At 45.9% G+C, this 19,071-nt stretch overlaps 1 protein-coding gene across 2 annotated transcripts in view; it reads right to left on the bottom strand.

Moving 5' to 3' along the window:
* JAZF1 (JAZF zinc finger 1) overlaps positions 1–19,071 on the bottom strand; it is a 321,045-nt gene that overhangs the window by 2,518 nt on the left and 299,456 nt on the right. For both annotated transcript variants that reach the window (XM_044765506.2, XM_070511163.1), the window contains exon 4: positions 7,935–8,104. In XM_044765506.2, the coding sequence (XP_044621441.1) occupies positions 7,935–8,104 (170 nt within the window). The remainder of the gene's footprint in view (positions 1–7,934; positions 8,105–19,071) is intronic.

The following is a 19,071-nucleotide window of genomic DNA, read 5'->3' on the forward strand; positions in this document are numbered from 1 at the left end:
TTTGCGTGAACTCTAGTTGTGACCCTCAAGCAGCCTGGTGTGTTGATCACAGGCTGTGCACACTGGGTCATGCACACACAGCTGAGTCAAGGCAATTTCAAATACGCCTTATCTACTCTGAAAATGATAGTACTGACTTCTTCAAGTTCTACATAAGACATGTATTGAAGACTGAGGCTGCGTAAAGAATCACAGTTCCCTCTGCCTGCAACTTCGCTGCTTCTCTCAATCTTTTTTCTCCTCTGAAGAGTGGTAATGAACATTACATAAAAATAGCCTCAGGATGGCCAAAAAAAAGCTTTCTCAAGTAAGAAAACACATTAGGGCAATAGAGGTCAAGACGTGTATGAATTCTTGATTTGGAAACTCAGCTTATGTTTTGCTTCCAGACAACTGGTGATAATTCCCTACTTTAGCTAGAAGTTTTTGTCCATTTTCTACTCTGCATTAAGCCAGTGTCCCTGCTCCCGTGGGAGCTACTTTCCCAAATCCTGCCCCAGCATAGTTGTGTGTGTTAAATAAGCATCTACAGGCAGACTAGGCCCTACTTTTATTTATGTACTGTGTTCCAAATATACAGTGAACTTTAAAAATGTAAGGTTATGGAAGTCTCAGCAAGAGAAGAGTTCCAACTGGCCTACAAATCCTAAAAGATACGTAAAGTATCAAAATGCTTTCTGGATTTCCATTAATTGGTTTTGCTAGCTCACTAGGATATTCACTGTAAGACTCTATGCCTAGATCACTCTTACAGATTTAACAAATTAAACAGTTACTTTGCTCATCCCAATTAAATGGTGAGGAAGCAAGCTCAGGGGAGTGAGTAACTAATGGAATATTTAAGTAAGATAAATGGCACAGGTGGTATCAGAGCATAGGTCTTCATTTCCAAGTCAGCTATTGCCAGATTAGAGAGTAAAGGAAAAGAGAAGAAAGCACTTGAGACATAAAGTTGTTGAGTATAGATCACCAGAAGAGTGGGCTGTTGCCTAAAGTATTAGCTGAATCTAGTCCCACTGAGCCTAGTCCTATGCCCAGCTAAAGGATTCCAACACAGTCGTCGTCAGCTCTTTCCTAAGATGCTCTTACTGAGCCTCGAGAGAACGGGACCTGCTGCTGTTTGTGAGCACTGAGCACAGTGCCTGGCATGTAGTAGAAGCTCAGTAAGTATTGGTGAGTGCATGAATTTGTTGGAACACGCCTCCCTTTCTGGAAGAAGTTGAGAGACTTGCCATTAAAATGGGTTCCGTGGTTATTACTATTTACATTTCCTTTTTAGAAATTCACAGCGCACATTAATACTTCTTAAAAATCCCATGGTAGAGAATCTCGCTTGCCTTTTCAACCCAGAGGTGCCAAATAGCAACCAGTTGGCGATGCTTGGAGTCTGAAAGTTGTCCAGTGAGTCGAAGCACAAGGACAAACACCCTCTGCCCTGACCACCTGGCTCTCAGCCTTCTACACCTTCAGCCCATGTCCTTCCTGCATCAATCCCGCATGCAGGGTGAGGAAGCACCTCACTGGTCCTGTGGAGGTGTGTTGGGGCATAAAATTGCTGTGGTGGGATATGGGGAGAGCAGTGACTGGCAGAATCGGATTCACTGAGATGGTTAGATGGGTAGATGTGCCTTGCCAGGTCCCTGCTGTTCCAGCCCTCCCACCAGAGGCCCAGGCAAGGAAGTAAAGAGACCAACTTGTATATCTAACCCCAGCTGGCGTCTTGGTGCAACCACATGAGAGACCCAGGTGAGAACCACCCAGCTGGAGCCAGGCAACCCACAGAACCACGGAAGCATAATAAATTGTTTTAAGCTACTTGAAAGAGAGAGAAAGTTAATAAGAGTTTTACGACCATTAGAAAAAGACTGTCAACTTTCTAAGTGATAGTAGCAATATGATAGGAAGTCTGGCTCACATATGCTAGAAATTTCCATCTGCCTGCTTAATAATATCCCGTTTATTAGCTCCACAGATATTCAGTGAGCACCTAGTAGGGTCCCTTTGTGTGGGCGAAGGATTACTAAAACATTTCACGTCCTTGTTTTCACAGGGAACTTGTTGCAAGATGGATCATTAAAAATCCAGCTACCCCTGTGTCCCAGGTACTGCTCACACCTTGTCAGAAAACAGAGGAAACGGAAATTAGAAAAACACTTGACTAACAAGCAAAAAGGCATAGCAACTCCAACAGGATCAGGGCTTAGATACTCCATCCTGGCCTTAGTTTTTATAACTAATTAGGTGAGAGAAGGTTTGAAACCAGAAAATTGGTAAAGCCATAAGAATCCAGTCCAACATGAAACCAGATCTGGAGTTCACCAGGAGAAGGACAAGCCCAGGGTTGAGGTGATTCCAGCAGGTTCTGTGGTCTGTTCCCAGCTTCAATGTGTTGTGTGTCTGGCTGTGAGACTGTGAAGAGAAAACAGCCAACTCCGTATGATAGCTTTATTAGTCTGAAAAATCAGGAAGCCAATTGCACATTTGGAAACGTGGCATTTTTAACGTTGCTGAAGAACCTAAAAAATCCTACCTTCGTGTCACATTCTCTTTGCTGCTGTGATTTAATGTTCCCAAGTGTCCATGGAACACCCTTATCACAAATGTCAGTCCAAGCTCTAAGTGGACTCAAGATTTCCCACATCTGTTCATTCGCATATAGCAATGGGAACTTCCACTTTCTAAGACTTGAGGAGCTTAAACAGATTTCACTGACGTTTCTAATTGCAGAGAGCCTGAAATGAGTTTGGTCTCTCAAAAATATTAATAACAAAAATAACTAATGGCAGGCAACTTGAAAATAAAATGCTTAAATCCTCTGGTCTCTGAAGAAAAGGAATTAAGCTCAATAAGGCAAGGAAGGTCACTCCTCATGCTGAGTATATACAGTTGGCCCTCTGTATCTGCAGGTTTCACACCTACAGATTCAACTAACTGCGGGTCAAAATTCCATGGATGCGAAACCCACGGATGCAGATGGCTGACCGTATTCATTGTACTACGCCATTTCATATAAGGGACTTGAGCATCCCTGGATTTTGGTATCTGCAGGGGACCACTGTACTTGATGTCTACTGTTTTATTCAATACTCATGTTTTAGATGAAACTGACACTCAGAGAAGGTGAGTGACTTGCTGGAATCATGAAGCTGGTAAATGATAGAACTGAAACAGGAACCCAAGGATGCCTGATTCCAGAGTCCATATTTTCCCTCAGAATGTCATGCACCTAAAGTGTGAGGTACTCATTAATTAGCACAACCAGCTGGCTGTCTGAAAAATCTTAAAAGTTGGAAAGGATTGGGACACTCAATCTGGAGAAAACTGTCTGTGAATTACAATGGTCTTCTGACACACAGCCAGCATGTGAAACAAGGGGCGGGTCAGGAGTTACAAAGGAGGACCTGAGGTGGCGGTGGGCTGGGTAAGGCTGGCATGGGTTCATTTCCACGCTAGGTTCTACCATCAGGAACTACGTGCCCCGATGAAGGAACCGAGCCAGTCAATGGACAACAAACAATTTAGAGGCTCTTCTCAAAATTCCCACTCCAAATCAAATCGTGAAACCTAAAGTCTGGACACCAAGCTGGGCCATCATTCCCTTGACTGTATTTGATAATTTGTTGTCGGTACTCAGGCCTGAATAAGTACAATATGTATGTGACCTTAAGAAAAAAAAAAACTTTCAATTTCTGGTGGGCCTTGATATTCCACATAAAGGAGAGGATGAAGTTGCTCGGGGATTTGATGAGGAAGAAAAATGATAAAACAGAAGCTGGAGGGGGTGGTGGTGGTGGTGGTGGTGGTAATGTTAGAGTTAAAAGTGAAGCCACTTGCAGCTGTGTGGCGACACTCCACCAGCCTCACACAGCTGAAATGTAAGTCACTCCCCCACTGGACTCGACATGGCAGCACTCAGAATGTCCCGGGCCACTCAGGCGGCAATTAGGTCTTTTTCTCCTGTGATTATTAAAGTAATCTGTGTCCAGTGTAGGTGATTGCAGAAATTTAGAAAATACTGAAGAGCATAAAAAAGAAAGAACAGATATAATCACTGTTTAACATCTGAGGTATTTCTTTTCACTAAGCGAGAGAGATCATATGAGATTGAATTCCCTCATCATTCAATATTTTTTTAAAATAGGATTTTAATGACAGATTCTCTTCCATTCCCCTACTGTTAGAAATTTAGTAATTTAAATTTTAGTAATTTAGTAAAATTTAGAATTTTAGTAATTTAGTGACTTTAAGTAAATGTGATGAACATCCTTGTACATCAATCTTTGCATCCCTGATGATGTGCTTAGGATAAACTCCTAGGAGAATTATGGAGCTAAAGAATATGAACCTTTTTTAAAGTTCCAATTATTTACTGCCAGGCTGCTATCCAGAAAGGCTGTCACTTATGCTCCCACCAGGGCTTCTGATGGAACCCTTAAGAGACACCAGGAGATTTAGATCCACTGAGGAGGAGAAAGACTTGAAGGGCTTTTCTTGGGAAAACCCCAAGCTACACATCTGCTTGACTGTGTATCTAGACGTCAGGAGCCAGGCTTTCTTTACGTTGCTGAAACAATGATTTTGAAGCAGCAGAGGACTCTTTCAGAGAAACTTCGGGGGCACGGTGGGGAGAGGGGGGTTGCGGGGGGGGGGGGCTTGTTCTGTTTTCTATTTCTTAAAAGAAAAGTAGCAAATGCCTTTAATCCTAGCCACTCTAATATAAAAATCATCAAAAGAAAGAACCTCAAAGCGCTTGAACCCATCTTTTAAACCTATTCCCAATTATAGAGTTGGGGAGGGGGTGTCCTCTCTCTTTTGCCTAAAGTCAGAAGAAAAGTGTGAGCAGCATCAAGGCGGACAAGATCAGTTGTTCCCGACTTGGAATGTGTCTGAAAAGAATCCAAAAGAATGAATCATGCTGCTGCTTTGGGGTTCCAATGGTCAGCGGGGAGCCCACACTGCCCTCTTCCCCAGGCATTTTGCCTCTATCCCTTTATTCTCTGAGGATCTACTATGTCCAAGACCTGTGCTGGGTGCTGGGAAGGGGTCTATGAGCTGTAAGCACCCTTGGGGTGATCAGGTAGTAAGGGCTCTGCCAGCAGTATGAACAGAGCATGTGCAAAGGTCAGAGGACAGAACTTCAGTGTATGAGTGGGGAGTCGGGCTGGGAAACTGGTAATGGCTTCCTAGAGGAGGTGGCATTTGAGTGGTGCCTTGAGACATGAGGTGAAGTAGAATGAGAGGTACTGATGGAGAGAGGAGGGGAAGGGGGGCATCTTAGGCAAAGGAATTAACATGGGAAACAACATGGAGACAGCTGTCCTGCTGGGCCCCTCTACCTTACGCTACTCAGCATGAAGTCTGGGAAGTTAGATACTCCTCTCTCCGTTCTACAAATGCTGATGAAATGGTGAGAAGAGCTGATCCTGAGTCAGTGTCCTAGAGACCCCCTGCCAACAGGGGCAGGGAATGAGATGAGTGTGAAGTTAGCCCTGGGAATAAACAAGATGGTAGCACTTCTGGATTCTGCCTGACTCTGCTGCACACCAGCTCATTACACTCTCCCCTCACCAATACCCAATCCAGCAATCATGTGGTGAATAAGATGACATCATAATTATACTAGAGACACCACTGCTCTGGGGCCAGTTACTTCCCAGCAGAAAGAGTCACGCTGAAGTGTTAGGGAACATGACCACGCTCATCTCAAGCACTTGGTTAGAAGTAGTTACATGCTTGTTCTTGTCCCATGTCCCATTCCTTGGCATTCTAGCCCAGAAAAGGAAACTCTGACTTCCTCGTGGAAATCAAGACCACTGATGGCCACCCATGTCATCTGTCAGTCAGTGGCTCTGAAGCAGGCAGCCGCTGCAGCCCAAAGCGCACTCAGTTTTCTCTTGGCCTTAGATGGAGAAAGAACACTCCAACAAGCCCCATCAAACCAGACAAACTGCAGGAGGAAACTGCTGGAAACCCAAGAAAAATAAGTGCAAGAGCATAAAACAAGAACTAGCACATAGAAATGACTAGGGGAAAAGGACGGCAAACAGGAATGAAGCTAGAGGTGGGAAAGAGAGAATGCCTCATCTCTTTAGCCAGGATAAAGGGGGAAGCTCATACTGCCTTTTTTGGTCATCCTCAGTCTGGGTCATTACTTTGCTCCCTCTTTTAAAACAGCTGATGTGCAAGGCACCCCTTAAACAGCATCCAACACTCGAGGGAAGGCAGTGCTGTGGCAGAGCCTGGGGGCCGGCGCAGTGAGGCGTGGGGAGACCTGCATCCGAGGGCAGGCAGGCTGCGATGACAGCCATCTCTGTCTAGCGTTCTCTACTTTGAAATAAAAAGGACAATCCCTTTCTGTAGTGCAGAGCAGCCCTCTGGAAAAACGAGCTTGTCTCAGCAGCCCCTGGGTGTCTGGCATCTGGAGGTGACAACTTAGTAGCTTTTCCTCCTCTCCCACGTCCCCAGCTCTGACACATAGAAATGTACGTGTGCATCCTGAGGCATGTTCTGACCACACAGCTCTTCAGGGCACCCTGACGGGACTCTCACATCTCCATGCTGGAGCTTTCATTTTAGTTTAGACAAAGGGCACCTGGACTTTATGGTAAAATTTTAACAGTATATAGAGTAGGTAAAACTTTAGGCCACCGACCTAAAGTTGTGATACATTTGTGTTCCATTCTTTTATATCAGTAGCAGGTATAAAAAGTACAGAAATAGATTTGTGTGTGTATGTGTGAGGAAGATTGGCCCTGAGCTAACATCTGTTGCTAATCTTCCTCTTTTTGCTTGAGGAAGATTGTTGCTGAGCTAACATCTGTGCCAATCTTCCTCTGTTTTGAATGTGGGACACTGCCACAGCATGGCTGGATGAGCGGTGATAGGTCTGCACCTGGGATCCAAACCTGCAAACCCCGGGCCGCTGAAGCAGTGTGTGTGAACTTAACCACTGCGCCACTGGACTGGCCCCCAGAAAAAGATTTTTTATAATGTTCAGAGACACATATTTAAGAAGGAGTAATATAAGAGGTGCTTAATGCTATCACACTTCTTCAAGCCTTTTAAAAAAATAGTCAATCTGCTGAGCTATGGGTAAATAGGCATATCATCAAATGTACCAGGTATGTTTCTGATTTTTATATTTCTGTCTCACAGTTGGATTTTAAAGGGCTGCTAACACCTCCTGGAAAAGTTTGCAAATTTTTTAAAGTGCCCTCAGGACCCACACTTGAATGTTGTGGGTGTTTCTCACTGCTTTGTCCCTTTGAGTTTTCTTAATGGAAAATTTAGTGCCCCCAGCTGCCCATGACACCCAGAGCCAGGCCCTCAGAGACACGGGTTCTGTGCCATCTACAGAGAGGACACTGAAGCTGACGCGAGTGGTTTGGTGAGAAAAATATCAAAGCCCCTTTTGCCCCCGATCTCCCTCCATGCCAGGGCGGGGAAGGGAGCAAGAACTCCCTCAGCTGGAAGCTAAATGTCCTACAACATGTTCCTAAAGGGCTCTGTGAGCCATCTGCTGGCTTTTAGGACTTCAAAGTGGTCTTCTGTGAGCCACCTGGGGAGCCATCCATCAGGGAAGGTGTTTGGCAAATAGGTGACACATTTGATATTCTGATAGGCCCCTGATATGACATGAATTTGAAGAATATCAAAGACATGGTCTTCTTACGAAAAATCTCTTTTGACCTACAGCTCCCACGCCGGTCAGCGAAGGAGAAAACCCCACCAAACACACAGAAACCAGGGGCCAGCATTGACTGGAGGGCAGCCTGTGCCCAGGCAGGGGGTCTCAGCGAGGACCACATGTGCCCAGTTGGCACTGGAGAGGGAAGTATCTGGACACTCTCTTCAGAAGTAAAAGGGGCTGCTCTCTGACGTGGGACTTGCCCTTTTCCAGGCAGTTCCATCAAGTGAGGTGGTACTTCTTTTACCTTGTATCTCTTTTTACATCCAGGAACCGGGCAGGCAAAAGGCTTCTCTTCCCCTCCATTCATGCACATGGAGCTGAGGATGGCTTCAGAGCTGATGGCGCTCTCTGTGGTCCAGGACTCATCACTGTCCGACTCCTCGTAATCCACCTCCTCCTCGTCGTACTCGCTGCCTGCGGGGCCAGAGAAGTGCAAGGAGGGTCAGGAGCAGTCACCTCCCCACAGCTTCCCTCTGGCCACCCCCAGGATGAGAGGAATGGCAGTGATGGGACGGGGCAGCCCCTCCTGCCCTAAGAGGGTATTCCAGGCACAAAGGAATTGCAAAGGCACATCGTCCCTAGGACAGCCGTGGGAGGAAAATGTACGCATTCTCACCTATGAGACCAGGTGAAGGGCTTCCCAACAATTCATGGCTAGGAATTAGCTGAGCAAGAACTTGAACTCGATTCTGAGGCAGGCCAGTTTGATTGCAATGGTGCTCGGAAGGCTCCAAAACCAAAAATAACCAATGACGAGACACCCCCTCCCAACATACACACACACACACACACACACACACACACACAAACACACAAAGCTACACCTGACATTCCAATGAACAGAATTCTGTCCCTTTAGTTTTATGGTTTACTGATCTAGTAAATGCAAAAATCTGTGGGGGGGGTTCCATTTTACACTTATTAGGTATTTACACTTCAGTGGAATTAATTTCAGCTCTGTTTCTTTATAGGTTAAGCTAGGAAGACCATGAGGAAATTTGGAACTAAAAGGGAGTTACCTCAAGCTGGGGAGGGGGGAAAGAAATGCCTAGAACTCTGAGGGCAAACTGTCAGCATCAGGATGCAGGTCTGGCATGTGGAAGACCAAACAATTCCCACCAAACCTGTCCCCAGGGAATGGCACCTGCCCCCCGCGCCCCCCCGCCACCGCCATCCCTGGGGAGGGAGGGCTGACCCATCAGTCAGACAGGAGGCAGGGATTCCCTTGTCTTCTGGAGGTTAAGAGCTCTGCTTGGAATTGAATTAAAAATCTACTTCACTGACTTCTCTCAGGCCGGCGGGCAGGGATGGAGGACCACTTCAACAAGCAGCCCCTTTTTTAATGAGGCCCAAAGCCATTTATTTTGAGCTTTTGCACAATACAACCCTGAAGGACATAATTCTACAGATCATAAACAGTGTAAAATAATATGTTGACAAGTCCTAATGCATTTACAAGCCCCGTGGAATAAATAGGAATTATAGCACAACATTAATAAGAATTATATGGTAGCAATTACAGTTGTGAAATTCATCCCCCAGGTGTGAGGCTAAATTGCACCAGGGGCCTGCCTGGGTGCTCCACGGCTCACTCTGCCACATCAATTATTTCAACACCAAATATTGGCACTTTTATTGGGTTTCATTTTAATAGGCATTAATAAGATTGTTTGAAGAACCAGTTGAGCCAGGAACAAGGACGCCAGCATCTGAGGCTAACAGTTAAAAGGGTCCAGGAAGGAAGGAAGGGACCTCAAGTTGATTGAGTGCCTCTTATGTTTCAGGCCCATTAGGTGCATTATCTCATTTAATCCTCCTGTGACCCTGTGAGGTGGAGAGGAGTTTCATAAACAGGAGGAAACAGCCCAGTGAGGTTCGAGAGCCTTGCGTTCTCCAGTAGCCATCGAGACCTCACTTTGCCCCACAATGCTTCCCGACCCCGACACCAGCAGCTCTCTGAGGGGTCTCGCAGCCTCCTTTGAGTTGCGGGTTCTTCACCATCTACCACTCAGAGGGAATTCAGAGCAGTGTGTTTTGAAGCCTCTTTAGAAACTCTCAGGGGGTGCAGAAAAAGCAATTTGGCAAATTCGAGGCTTTGGAATTAACTGTGGGTTTTAGTAAGCCCCCCTGTACTTGGCTGTAGCTCCTAGAAATAAGAGACCCAGTGTGGAGATGCTCATACGAGACAACACAGGGGTGCTATCCCACCACACGTCTGCGTCTGTCCGTGAGCAAATCTCAAAATCTGTTTTTAAGTAGGGCATGGTTTGGGACATTTTACTCTTAAACAAATGCCACATGCTGGTGTCCTTTAAAATGCTTGTTAGAAAACTATAAATGCTATTTCGTAAAGCTCCTCCAGCAGGACTTTAGAAAGTTAGGATGACTAATTTACCCATCTAATTGGGCTAATTTGTGAACCGGAATACCAGGAACCACGCGACATTTACAACTGGGGGAACCTCAGACCTGCCGAGGGCTTAATGAAGCTCAGCAGAGGACAAAACTGCAAAACTCCACCGGATCAAAGGGCTTGATGCTGTGGACGCAGCCGCTTGAAACCAAGCGACATCCAACCCCAAGGGGGCAGGTAGAGGGACCACACAATTTATCGTCCAAGTCAGGATGCCTTTGAGGGTAAAAGCCAGTACTGGGACGACAGGCGTAAATCGGCACTGGCCCTGGCTAATTGGGCCACACACACGCCCTAGTCATCCACACACCACAAGGTTCTGTGGGTGCTTTGTGAAACTAACCACCTCCCTTGGATGGGGACCAAGAAGGACCTGGTTATACTTAATTCTGTCCTATAACAAAGAAAAGCAGTGCACAGACCAAGGTTCATGTCTTGGCTGGGCACGTCTGCTAAGTGGACAAGCTACTGAGCCTCTACTTTCTCTTCTGTGAAATGGGTACAAATCTCTTCCTTGCAGTGTAAGGATTAGAAGTGATGTCTAGAGAACACCTGGCACAGGAGGACCTGACATAGTAAGTGCTCAAAACATGGAAAACAGTGTAAGTGATGTCATTTTTGTAATATTACATATACATATTACAAAAGTAATATTATTTTTAGAAAAGCCTGTTGTGAAGCCAAACAAAAGATAATTCTGAAAGGTTTGGGACTCTCTACTAAAAAAAATACAAGAGGGCCTCCATATGGAGAGGCGCAGGGTTTGCCTTGGACTTCTCAGTGCAGGCGGAGCCAAGCGCCTGTGCGGACCGGGAGGCTGCGGGGACCAGGCTGGGCGCCTTTGGGAGCCTTGGGCTGCTACTGACAAGCTGTGTGACCACAGGCAAATGATGTCATCCTCTGAGCTCTAAGACTCCTCATCCATGAAATGGGCTAATAATACTGCCCCCTCTTAAGGTTATTGTGAAGAGTAATTGAGATCCTGTTTTTAAAAGTACTTAGAACAGTGCCTGGCCTATGGTAAGCATTAAAGAAATATTTGGTAAATAAATAAGCAAAATGTCACGAGCTGTTTCCTTATTTCATCCACTGTTCCCTTGCGCTCTTGAGGGTTCTCGCTTTTTTTAAAACAGAGGAGCGTGTGTGGGATCTCCTGTTGCTTACGCTACTGTAGCCCAAGTGTCACCCTGTCGTCAAACAGGAGAACTCTCAACAGCTGGGAGGCGGTCCTGTTTCTCAGCTGCCCTCTTTCATTCACAGCCAGAGGGCCTGCTGCAGGCCGACAGGCTGCAGTTGTTTCAAAAAGTCACATGTTCAGACGCTAGCATCTCCTTGGTGCTAACATCTGGGGAACCTGTCGGCGGCCCACAGTGTCCTGCAGACGACATGTGGGGCCAAAAACAGAACTGCACTTGGTCCACTTTCAAACATCTTTGAACTCTAGGAAGAGCTAACCTAAAACGAAAGGTACATCTTTAGTTACAAAAACATCTGGGCCAACCCTCTCTGCTTTATGCGCTTGCTCATGTCTTTCCAGGGAGAAAAATAAACCCCAACCTGGTTCATTTTCAATCTCTGCTTCATCTACTGTCTTCAAAAGTAACTTCAGAATGAATGAATTCCCAGCAGTTCCCAGACCTTTGCTAGAGAATTTCCCCACCCATTAAAGGAAAGCAGGATGTAACAAGCCTGGTTCTCCTAGCAGTCATCAATAAAAAATTGTGAGAGGCTGTCCCCATGGCCGAGTGGGTAAGTCTGCGCCTTCCACTTCGGCGGCCCAGGGTTTCGCCGGTTTGAATCCTGGCGCGGATCTAGCACTGTCATCAAACCATGCTGAGGCGGCATGCCACATAGAGCCAGAAAGACCTACAACTAGAATATACAACCATGTACTAGGGGGAATTTGGGGAGAAGAAAAAAAAAAAAAGAAAAAGAGAAGATTGGCAACAGATGTTAGCTCAGGTGCTAGTCTTTTAAAAAAAAAACTGTGAGTGCTGCTCCCCGAGCATGAGTGTGTGTGAATATATTTATTATAAATAACATATGTGTACTAATATATTACTGTATAAAACAGGCAGGAAAAAAAGGGATGAGGATAAAATAAATATAGGTTAATAAATATTTGTACTAATAATTGTAACAGATATTTTACTACGTAAGACTAAAGATTTCATATCTCCTTCCTCCACCCCATGGCCCATCTTGTGCACCCACTCTGAGGCCTCCTGCCCACCAGGCCAGCTAGAGGGGTCAGGGGGACGTAACACAGCCAGCTTCCAGGCCATCAGATGGAAATGAGGCTTCGGACTGTTCTGGGAGTAGTGGGGGCATTCAGGAACAGATACAGTCATTCATTCACACAGCAAACACTTAGCCCAACCCTGATCACAAGCGGACTGGGTGGTCTCAGTTCCTGTCTAAACTCCGCCCTATAAGCCTCCAAGAGAAGGAGCCGGGCTCCAAGCCAGGAGACAGAGGGACGACATGGAAGTAAGATGAGCTGCTTGTTCTGAGCCCTCACCACCCGGAATCCACAAACGTTCATTTTTGCATAGTTTTCTGAACAAACAAACAAAAATACTCTGTGTAAAAGAGAGGAAAAAAATCCCACACCCTATCTGGAGTTGTAAGTAATTGGGGCAGGGAGGCGAGGACAAAAGGACTTTGGAGCACGGGAGTCGCAGGAAGAACCTACCCCGCTGGGGCCCAGGGCAGGTGTCTGGGGACAGGCTGGCTGGTGTCCCCCAAGGCCGCCCTGCTGGCAAGCTCTGTCGGGGCATCCTGGGTCTGGAGTCAGCATTTTGCAACTGGAAGGAACTTACAGGCCCCTGAACCCCACACTCGTTTTGATGTCTCGGAAGTTAGAGGGTGGTCAGCTGTCCGCCCAGGGGGCTTCCTTTCCTCAGGGCCACCCGGCTCAGCATTCCAAGCAGAGGAAGGCTACACTGGGGTGCACCCCTGTTCATCTTCAGCTCCCTTTTCCCCTCCATCTCCCCTCCCACCCTTCTCTGCAGGTCAGCCCTAAATCCTGGCAAGTGCCAACTCAAAGGGACAGGGTGCTCAGACACAAAAGAGAAAACACCCTGCTATAAACCAACGCCTCCTACAATGCTTAATGTTTTGAAGGGTCTAGAGGAAAGCTTTCTTACAACTAAAGAGAAGCCTGCAGACCTTAATTAAGAAAAGCAGATGAAAACTCCATGGCAGTGGCTTCTTTGGGCAATGGTGGCTGGTTCAGTGGCTTCCAGAGCACGACCCTTTCCTCTGGGTTGTGCACGTGGGGAAGCTGATGGTGCAGGGAAACAAACACAAAGACATTTCCCCCAGTGTTTTAAAACAAAGATCGATGGACTGGATCAGATTTCTAATTCTGATGGGCCCGTTCTCTGTGAGAAGAGAACACTCTCCAAGGTCTGTGTCTCAAAAGGAGCCCAAGGAGGACGCAGAGGCCCGGCTGCTGGGTGAGCGCCCGGCGGGAACTGGCCGAGCAATCTCTTTGTTAGGGTGGTTATTATTTTTGCTGATGCTCCGGCTACAAAGTTCCATGATTCTGAGGGTCTGTCCCAACCCGAGTTCTCCCACAAGCCCTGTCATGTTTAGTGCACCAATGGGCAGAATATGAAGATTTTAGGAATGCATAGATGGCACGATAGCCAAAATGCCTGTTTTACGATTTGGCCTCCTTTCGCTTTAAGTCAATGGCTTCTTAAATTCCAGTACCTGTATACCTAAACCCACCTGCGCTTACTTGGATTTCTTTTCTTAATGAAAACTGTAGCTGTCTAAGGATGTTGTTTTCCACATGCACTTCTGGAACCGGGAGGAGCTGGGAGATGCCTCTGCCATTTAGGTCTGGGGTGCCTCCCACAAGCCTGGTGCCAGGAGAGGTGCCCTCCGTGTAACCAACCTTTGTTTCCCCAGCTTGACAGAGGGGAAAGCTGGGGCTCAGGAGGGGATATTAGTGCCGAAGGACACCTGGGTAGAAACAGGCAGACTGGGCTGGCACTTGGGTCTTTGGTTCCAAAGCCTGTGTGCTTTTCGATTTATTTTCAAACTGAATATCTTCTGTACGAGGGAAGTAAAGATGCGGCAAAGTAAGGCCCTGGAAACACTGGGCAGGGAGGAAAAGAGACACATGGCATGGAGTCGCTCACTATGGTACGTGGGACTGGGAAATGAGCCTGTGGGAAGTGGTGGGCTCTGCCTGATACAGCCAAGTGGTGGGACCCATTCCTCCTGGGGTGGGTACAGTCCAGTCTTTCAAAGAGCTCCATGAGCGTTTTTTTCAGGCTCTTCTTAGTCTTAGATATCATTAATCAAGTTAAAAATGATACCCACTGATGTCAGAGATTCTACGAGAAACGTCATTTTGCCTTGCATTGCTGCATGTAAAAATTGGCTGCCACTAATCTTTCTTGGGTTGGATTTTCCATTTCCATCCTCCATGGTTTCGCAATCCCCATTGTGGGGGCCTGAGGTGGGCAGGACAGCAGCCGAGAGAGGCCTTGGGTAACCCCAAGAGCTCATTTCAGCATTTTAGTTGGGAAATGAGCAAAACCTAGTAGATAGGATTTCATGATGAGACAATTACATCCCACAGGACTATGGAAAAATTCCTACTGGTCATCAGCAAAGGAAGTAAAAATCAGAGTTGGTTTCATGAGTCACATGAGAAAACAAGCTGTCTGGAGCCCCTGTACACACATACATACTATATTCACCCACCTGGACCAAGCCCACGTCCCCGCCCAGGAACCCGGCTGAGTGCCTCTGCCGAGCTCACCCTCGCTCACCACAAGAGCCATTTCAAATCTCGTCCACTCCCCTCAAACTCTGCCCTCACTGCCCCTTGGTTACCCCTCTACTCTCTGCAGAGGGCCCCCGGTCCATTTTAGCACCTAAGGCATTCTCATTCTTTGTATTCACCAACAAAGAACAGTGACATACAGATGGATAAAAATAAGTCAACCTTTTGCAGAAACCCAATATGCCACATTTTTCTTATAATGCAGATCATTAATATTCATGCAAGTGTTATCTGCAGTGACAGCAAATTAAAACTCTCCTGGGGTGTCAAATTCTGGCAAATACATTAGCAGAAAGTTGCCTTTCTGCCTTATAGATTTATCATTATAAATTAGCTTTCATTAGTACTGACCCACTTTATATGAGCTGAAGCTACAATAGTCTAAATGAATCGGCAACATATGATTACGACGATGAAAGACGCACTAATGGCTCTGGGGACCATGCGCCAAGCCTCAAAAATTCTTGACCTCCTTGTTCCTGGCCTCATCCCTGGAATGTCCTTCTCCCCCATCTCCTCCTTAACGATGGAATGGATAGTTGGTTGTCCAAGCCAGCAGTAATCTCTCCCTCACAGGAATTAACACTTTCTAACAGATTTGGAGGCTCTCAGTCATTATCTTGGATAACAGCCATAGCACCCAGGATGCGGCCTGCATTTAAGGAGCCAAAGGACACGTGATTGTTGAATGATTGAGGGAATACACTTCAGAGATGGTAGTGGTGGAAAGCGATCTAAGATTGCAGAGCCTCCACTCTTCACCTCCTACAGTCGTAAAGTAAATTAGATTATCTTGCTTGCCTGCTTAAAACCCTCCAATGGCTTCCCATAGCAAGGAGCAACCCAATGCCTTATCATGACCTTACTCTATATCACAGTTGCTTGGATCTTTAACACTTGAAGGTTTTTTTTTTTCTTTTTTTGGTGAGGAAGATTGTCCCTGAGCTAACATCTGTTGGCAATCTTCCTCTATTTTGTATGTGGGATGCCACCACAGCATGGCTTGATGAGTGGTGTGTAGGTCCTTGCCCATGATCCGAACCTGCAAACTCCAGGCCACCGAAGCAGAGAGTGAGAACTTAACCACTACACCACCAGGTTGGCCCCAGGTCTTTTTTGTTTTAATAAGAAAACTTAAGAACTATTTGTACTTGATTTAGTGCTAAATTTTTATACCTATAAATCTATTTGACAAGTATTTCTAAATATTCAGATACTATTAAATAAATAACTCAAAATATAATTTTTAAAATAAAATGCTCTTATACATTTAAGTGTTAATTACAACCTTAGTCAAATTCTACAGATTTCAACAAAATTATGCCAACTTTACCATTTAAGTAGTTAAGCTTTAAAATATCTTAAAAACAGACAAATCATACAAATGATCACAATGACTGCAAAACCTACATTGAACCTATCACATAAGTTGGTCCTATAGATCTGATTTACTGTCTCTTTATTTTCATCCTTTGCTTTGACCTTCCTTGAGTTACAAGAATCTGGCAAGACCTAAAAGAAACAGGAGCTTATCTGGGCCCATGGAGGCTGTTACTGACTGACTGACTCTTGGTCAGGACACGATGATTTAGGAGTGAGCCTGCATTTCATGGGCTGGACTCCTGGGTTTTTTACTCATGGTTCTTTTAGTCTATGTCTTTCTTGCCACATGACGTCTTCATTATAATTACTAGGGCTGTTGCAGATTGCATCTCCCAGGGGACAAGGGACTCCCACCTGGGGACTCGGCTATTCCCCATCTTGCAATCCACTCTCACTCAGGCCCTCCTTCCACCTGTTGTGACCAGGGTGCTGGCTGGTCTTACACTGGCCTCAGTTCCCACTTTTCCTGCACAAGTGCCTGCCAGTCTGCTAACGGAGGTGGAGAAAAAGAGCACCTGTACTTTATGAAAAGGCATCTGCTTTACAGAAGAACACAACCCCCACCTGTGCCAATATTCCCTGATGTAGCAAAATGTACAGAAATACAAACGCATCCTGTTATTTCACCGTTCTTGTAGTATAGCTACTTTTTGGCATACTTCATATTAACTTTTCTATGTTGAGTATCATTTTGGACCCACTGATTTTCAGATTCAATGAACTACCAATTAATTACCAGTTATCAGCATACTTTGATGCTTAAATACCTCAACTTAGCCGGTGGAGGCCCTTCTAGGTGGTCTCCTCTGTCCCTTCAGTATTTCTCATTATTGTTTAATTAAAATTTTGTTCTCTTTAATCAGTTATCATTGTACAGAGTAAAAAGACATAGCTTTATGAGGTTTATAGTGAAAAAGAGCAGTCCCCTGTCTCCGCCCCCTCCCCCACAGCAACCCCTCAACAAGCCTCTTACCCACAGTTTGCCTCCCCATTTCCAAATAATGTGCTTCTACTGCTATTTTTTGATGTTCAGTTTTGGATATCTATTGACCTCCTACTATGGAAGATAAGAATTCTGATCTTTTACATACTTTCCAACCCTTCTCCTGCATCGTCTCTCCTCCTGGTAGAATTTCGTTCTACCATTGGGCGTCATTATTATTCACTGTTTGCACTCTTATGACACTGGGCCAGGTAGCAAACTCTGATCACATTTTTGTTGTCCTTGGAGTCAACATATGCCATTTCCCTAGCCTACGTGGTCGTTGTCTCTCTCTCATCTGCATCCTCCTTCTCATCACCATCATCACGGTCATAAGGGCAGCTGACACTTATTTGGGGCTCCCCACATGCCACTACAGCTCTAAGGCACAGTGCGTCTGTTAACTCATTTAAACCTCACAACAACCCTATGAGGTTGGTACTATGATTCTCTTTATTGTACATAAGACGGAAGCTCAGAGAGGCAAAGTGAGTTGTCGGAGGTCACAAAGCTCTTCCATGGCAGAGCAAGGGTTCTAATCTGGCCACTCGGCTCTGGAGCTTGTATTCCTAACCAGTATATTGTACTGCTTACTTGAATTCATCCCAGACTCTCCAGTGGAAGCGTAAATCTCAATATGTTTAAGCCATCAGGTAGGCAGTTTTATTTCTCCTCACTCTTCTTCCTCCCTGCCTCCTCCCTTCCTTCCTTTTCTTCCTGAGACACGCTCTCATGCTGCTGTCCACTCTCTTGCCCCACCTGGACCATTTGCCTTCCAGGCCTGCTGCACAGCTGTCACCCTGGGATCTCCCTTCAGCACCACCCCAGGAATTCCCCTTGCCTCTTCCCATGGTGGGGTGACCCCTTTTTCATACAGTCCACGTCTTCCTCTTGTTTGGGTGATGGGAAGTAAAATTTTGAGTCCTTGAATGTCTGAAAATGCCTTTATTCTACCCTCACACTTGACAGTAACCTCTGAGGTTAATGGCCGTTTTCCCTCAGGATTTTGAGGTCATTGCTCCCAGGTTTTCTAGCTTCTTGGGGTGGGAAGGCCCACGCCACACCGACTCCTGATTCTCAGAAGGCATCCTTCCTCTCAGGAGACAGGAGCTTTTCTTTTCTCTTTGTCCCCCACATTCAGAGGTGTCTGTCACTCCAATTCTTGTTAAAATATATATAAATATATATAAAATATATATATTAAAATATATAAAGCTTTATTGAAATATAATTCACATATAACTCACCCCTTTCAAGCGTACAATTTGATGGTTTCCACCATATTCACAGAATAGTGCGGCCATCACCACACTCCATTTTAGAGCATTTTCATCACCCCAAAGAGAAACCATGCACCTGTCACGCAGCTCCAATTTTTAAGGCTTTGTGGGATTCTTTGGTGCGAATCTGCTTGCTTCTGAGCTCACTGGCTCCAGTTCTCACTTTTTCTAGCCCGCCAGTAAGTCAGCCACCTGTTGGCCAGTTGCTCTCCAGCTGTGCCCTGTGTTGCTGCCGCCTGATTTCAGACTTTAAACCTCACCTTCTGTCATTTTAGGTGCATGTGTGTGTTCAGACTGCCATCTTTCACGGGAGGTTCCCTGGCTGCTTTGAAAACATCCTTCTTTCTGGCAACAACAAAAGTCCCAGGCCTGTACTGTGTTTCTCCTGCCCTAAGAATCCTACTTTCCTTTCCACAGAGGCAAACACAGAGACCCACCTCCAGGGGCCGGCAGTGGGGGGCAGACTGTCCCACGAGGGGCCAGTGTTGGGTTGCTGCCGATGAGCCATCAAAGAGA

Source organism: Equus asinus, chromosome 1 (genome assembly GCF_041296235.1).
Source record: "Equus asinus isolate D_3611 breed Donkey chromosome 1, EquAss-T2T_v2, whole genome shotgun sequence".
NCBI classification, from domain to species: domain Eukaryota; kingdom Metazoa; phylum Chordata; class Mammalia; order Perissodactyla; family Equidae; genus Equus; species Equus asinus.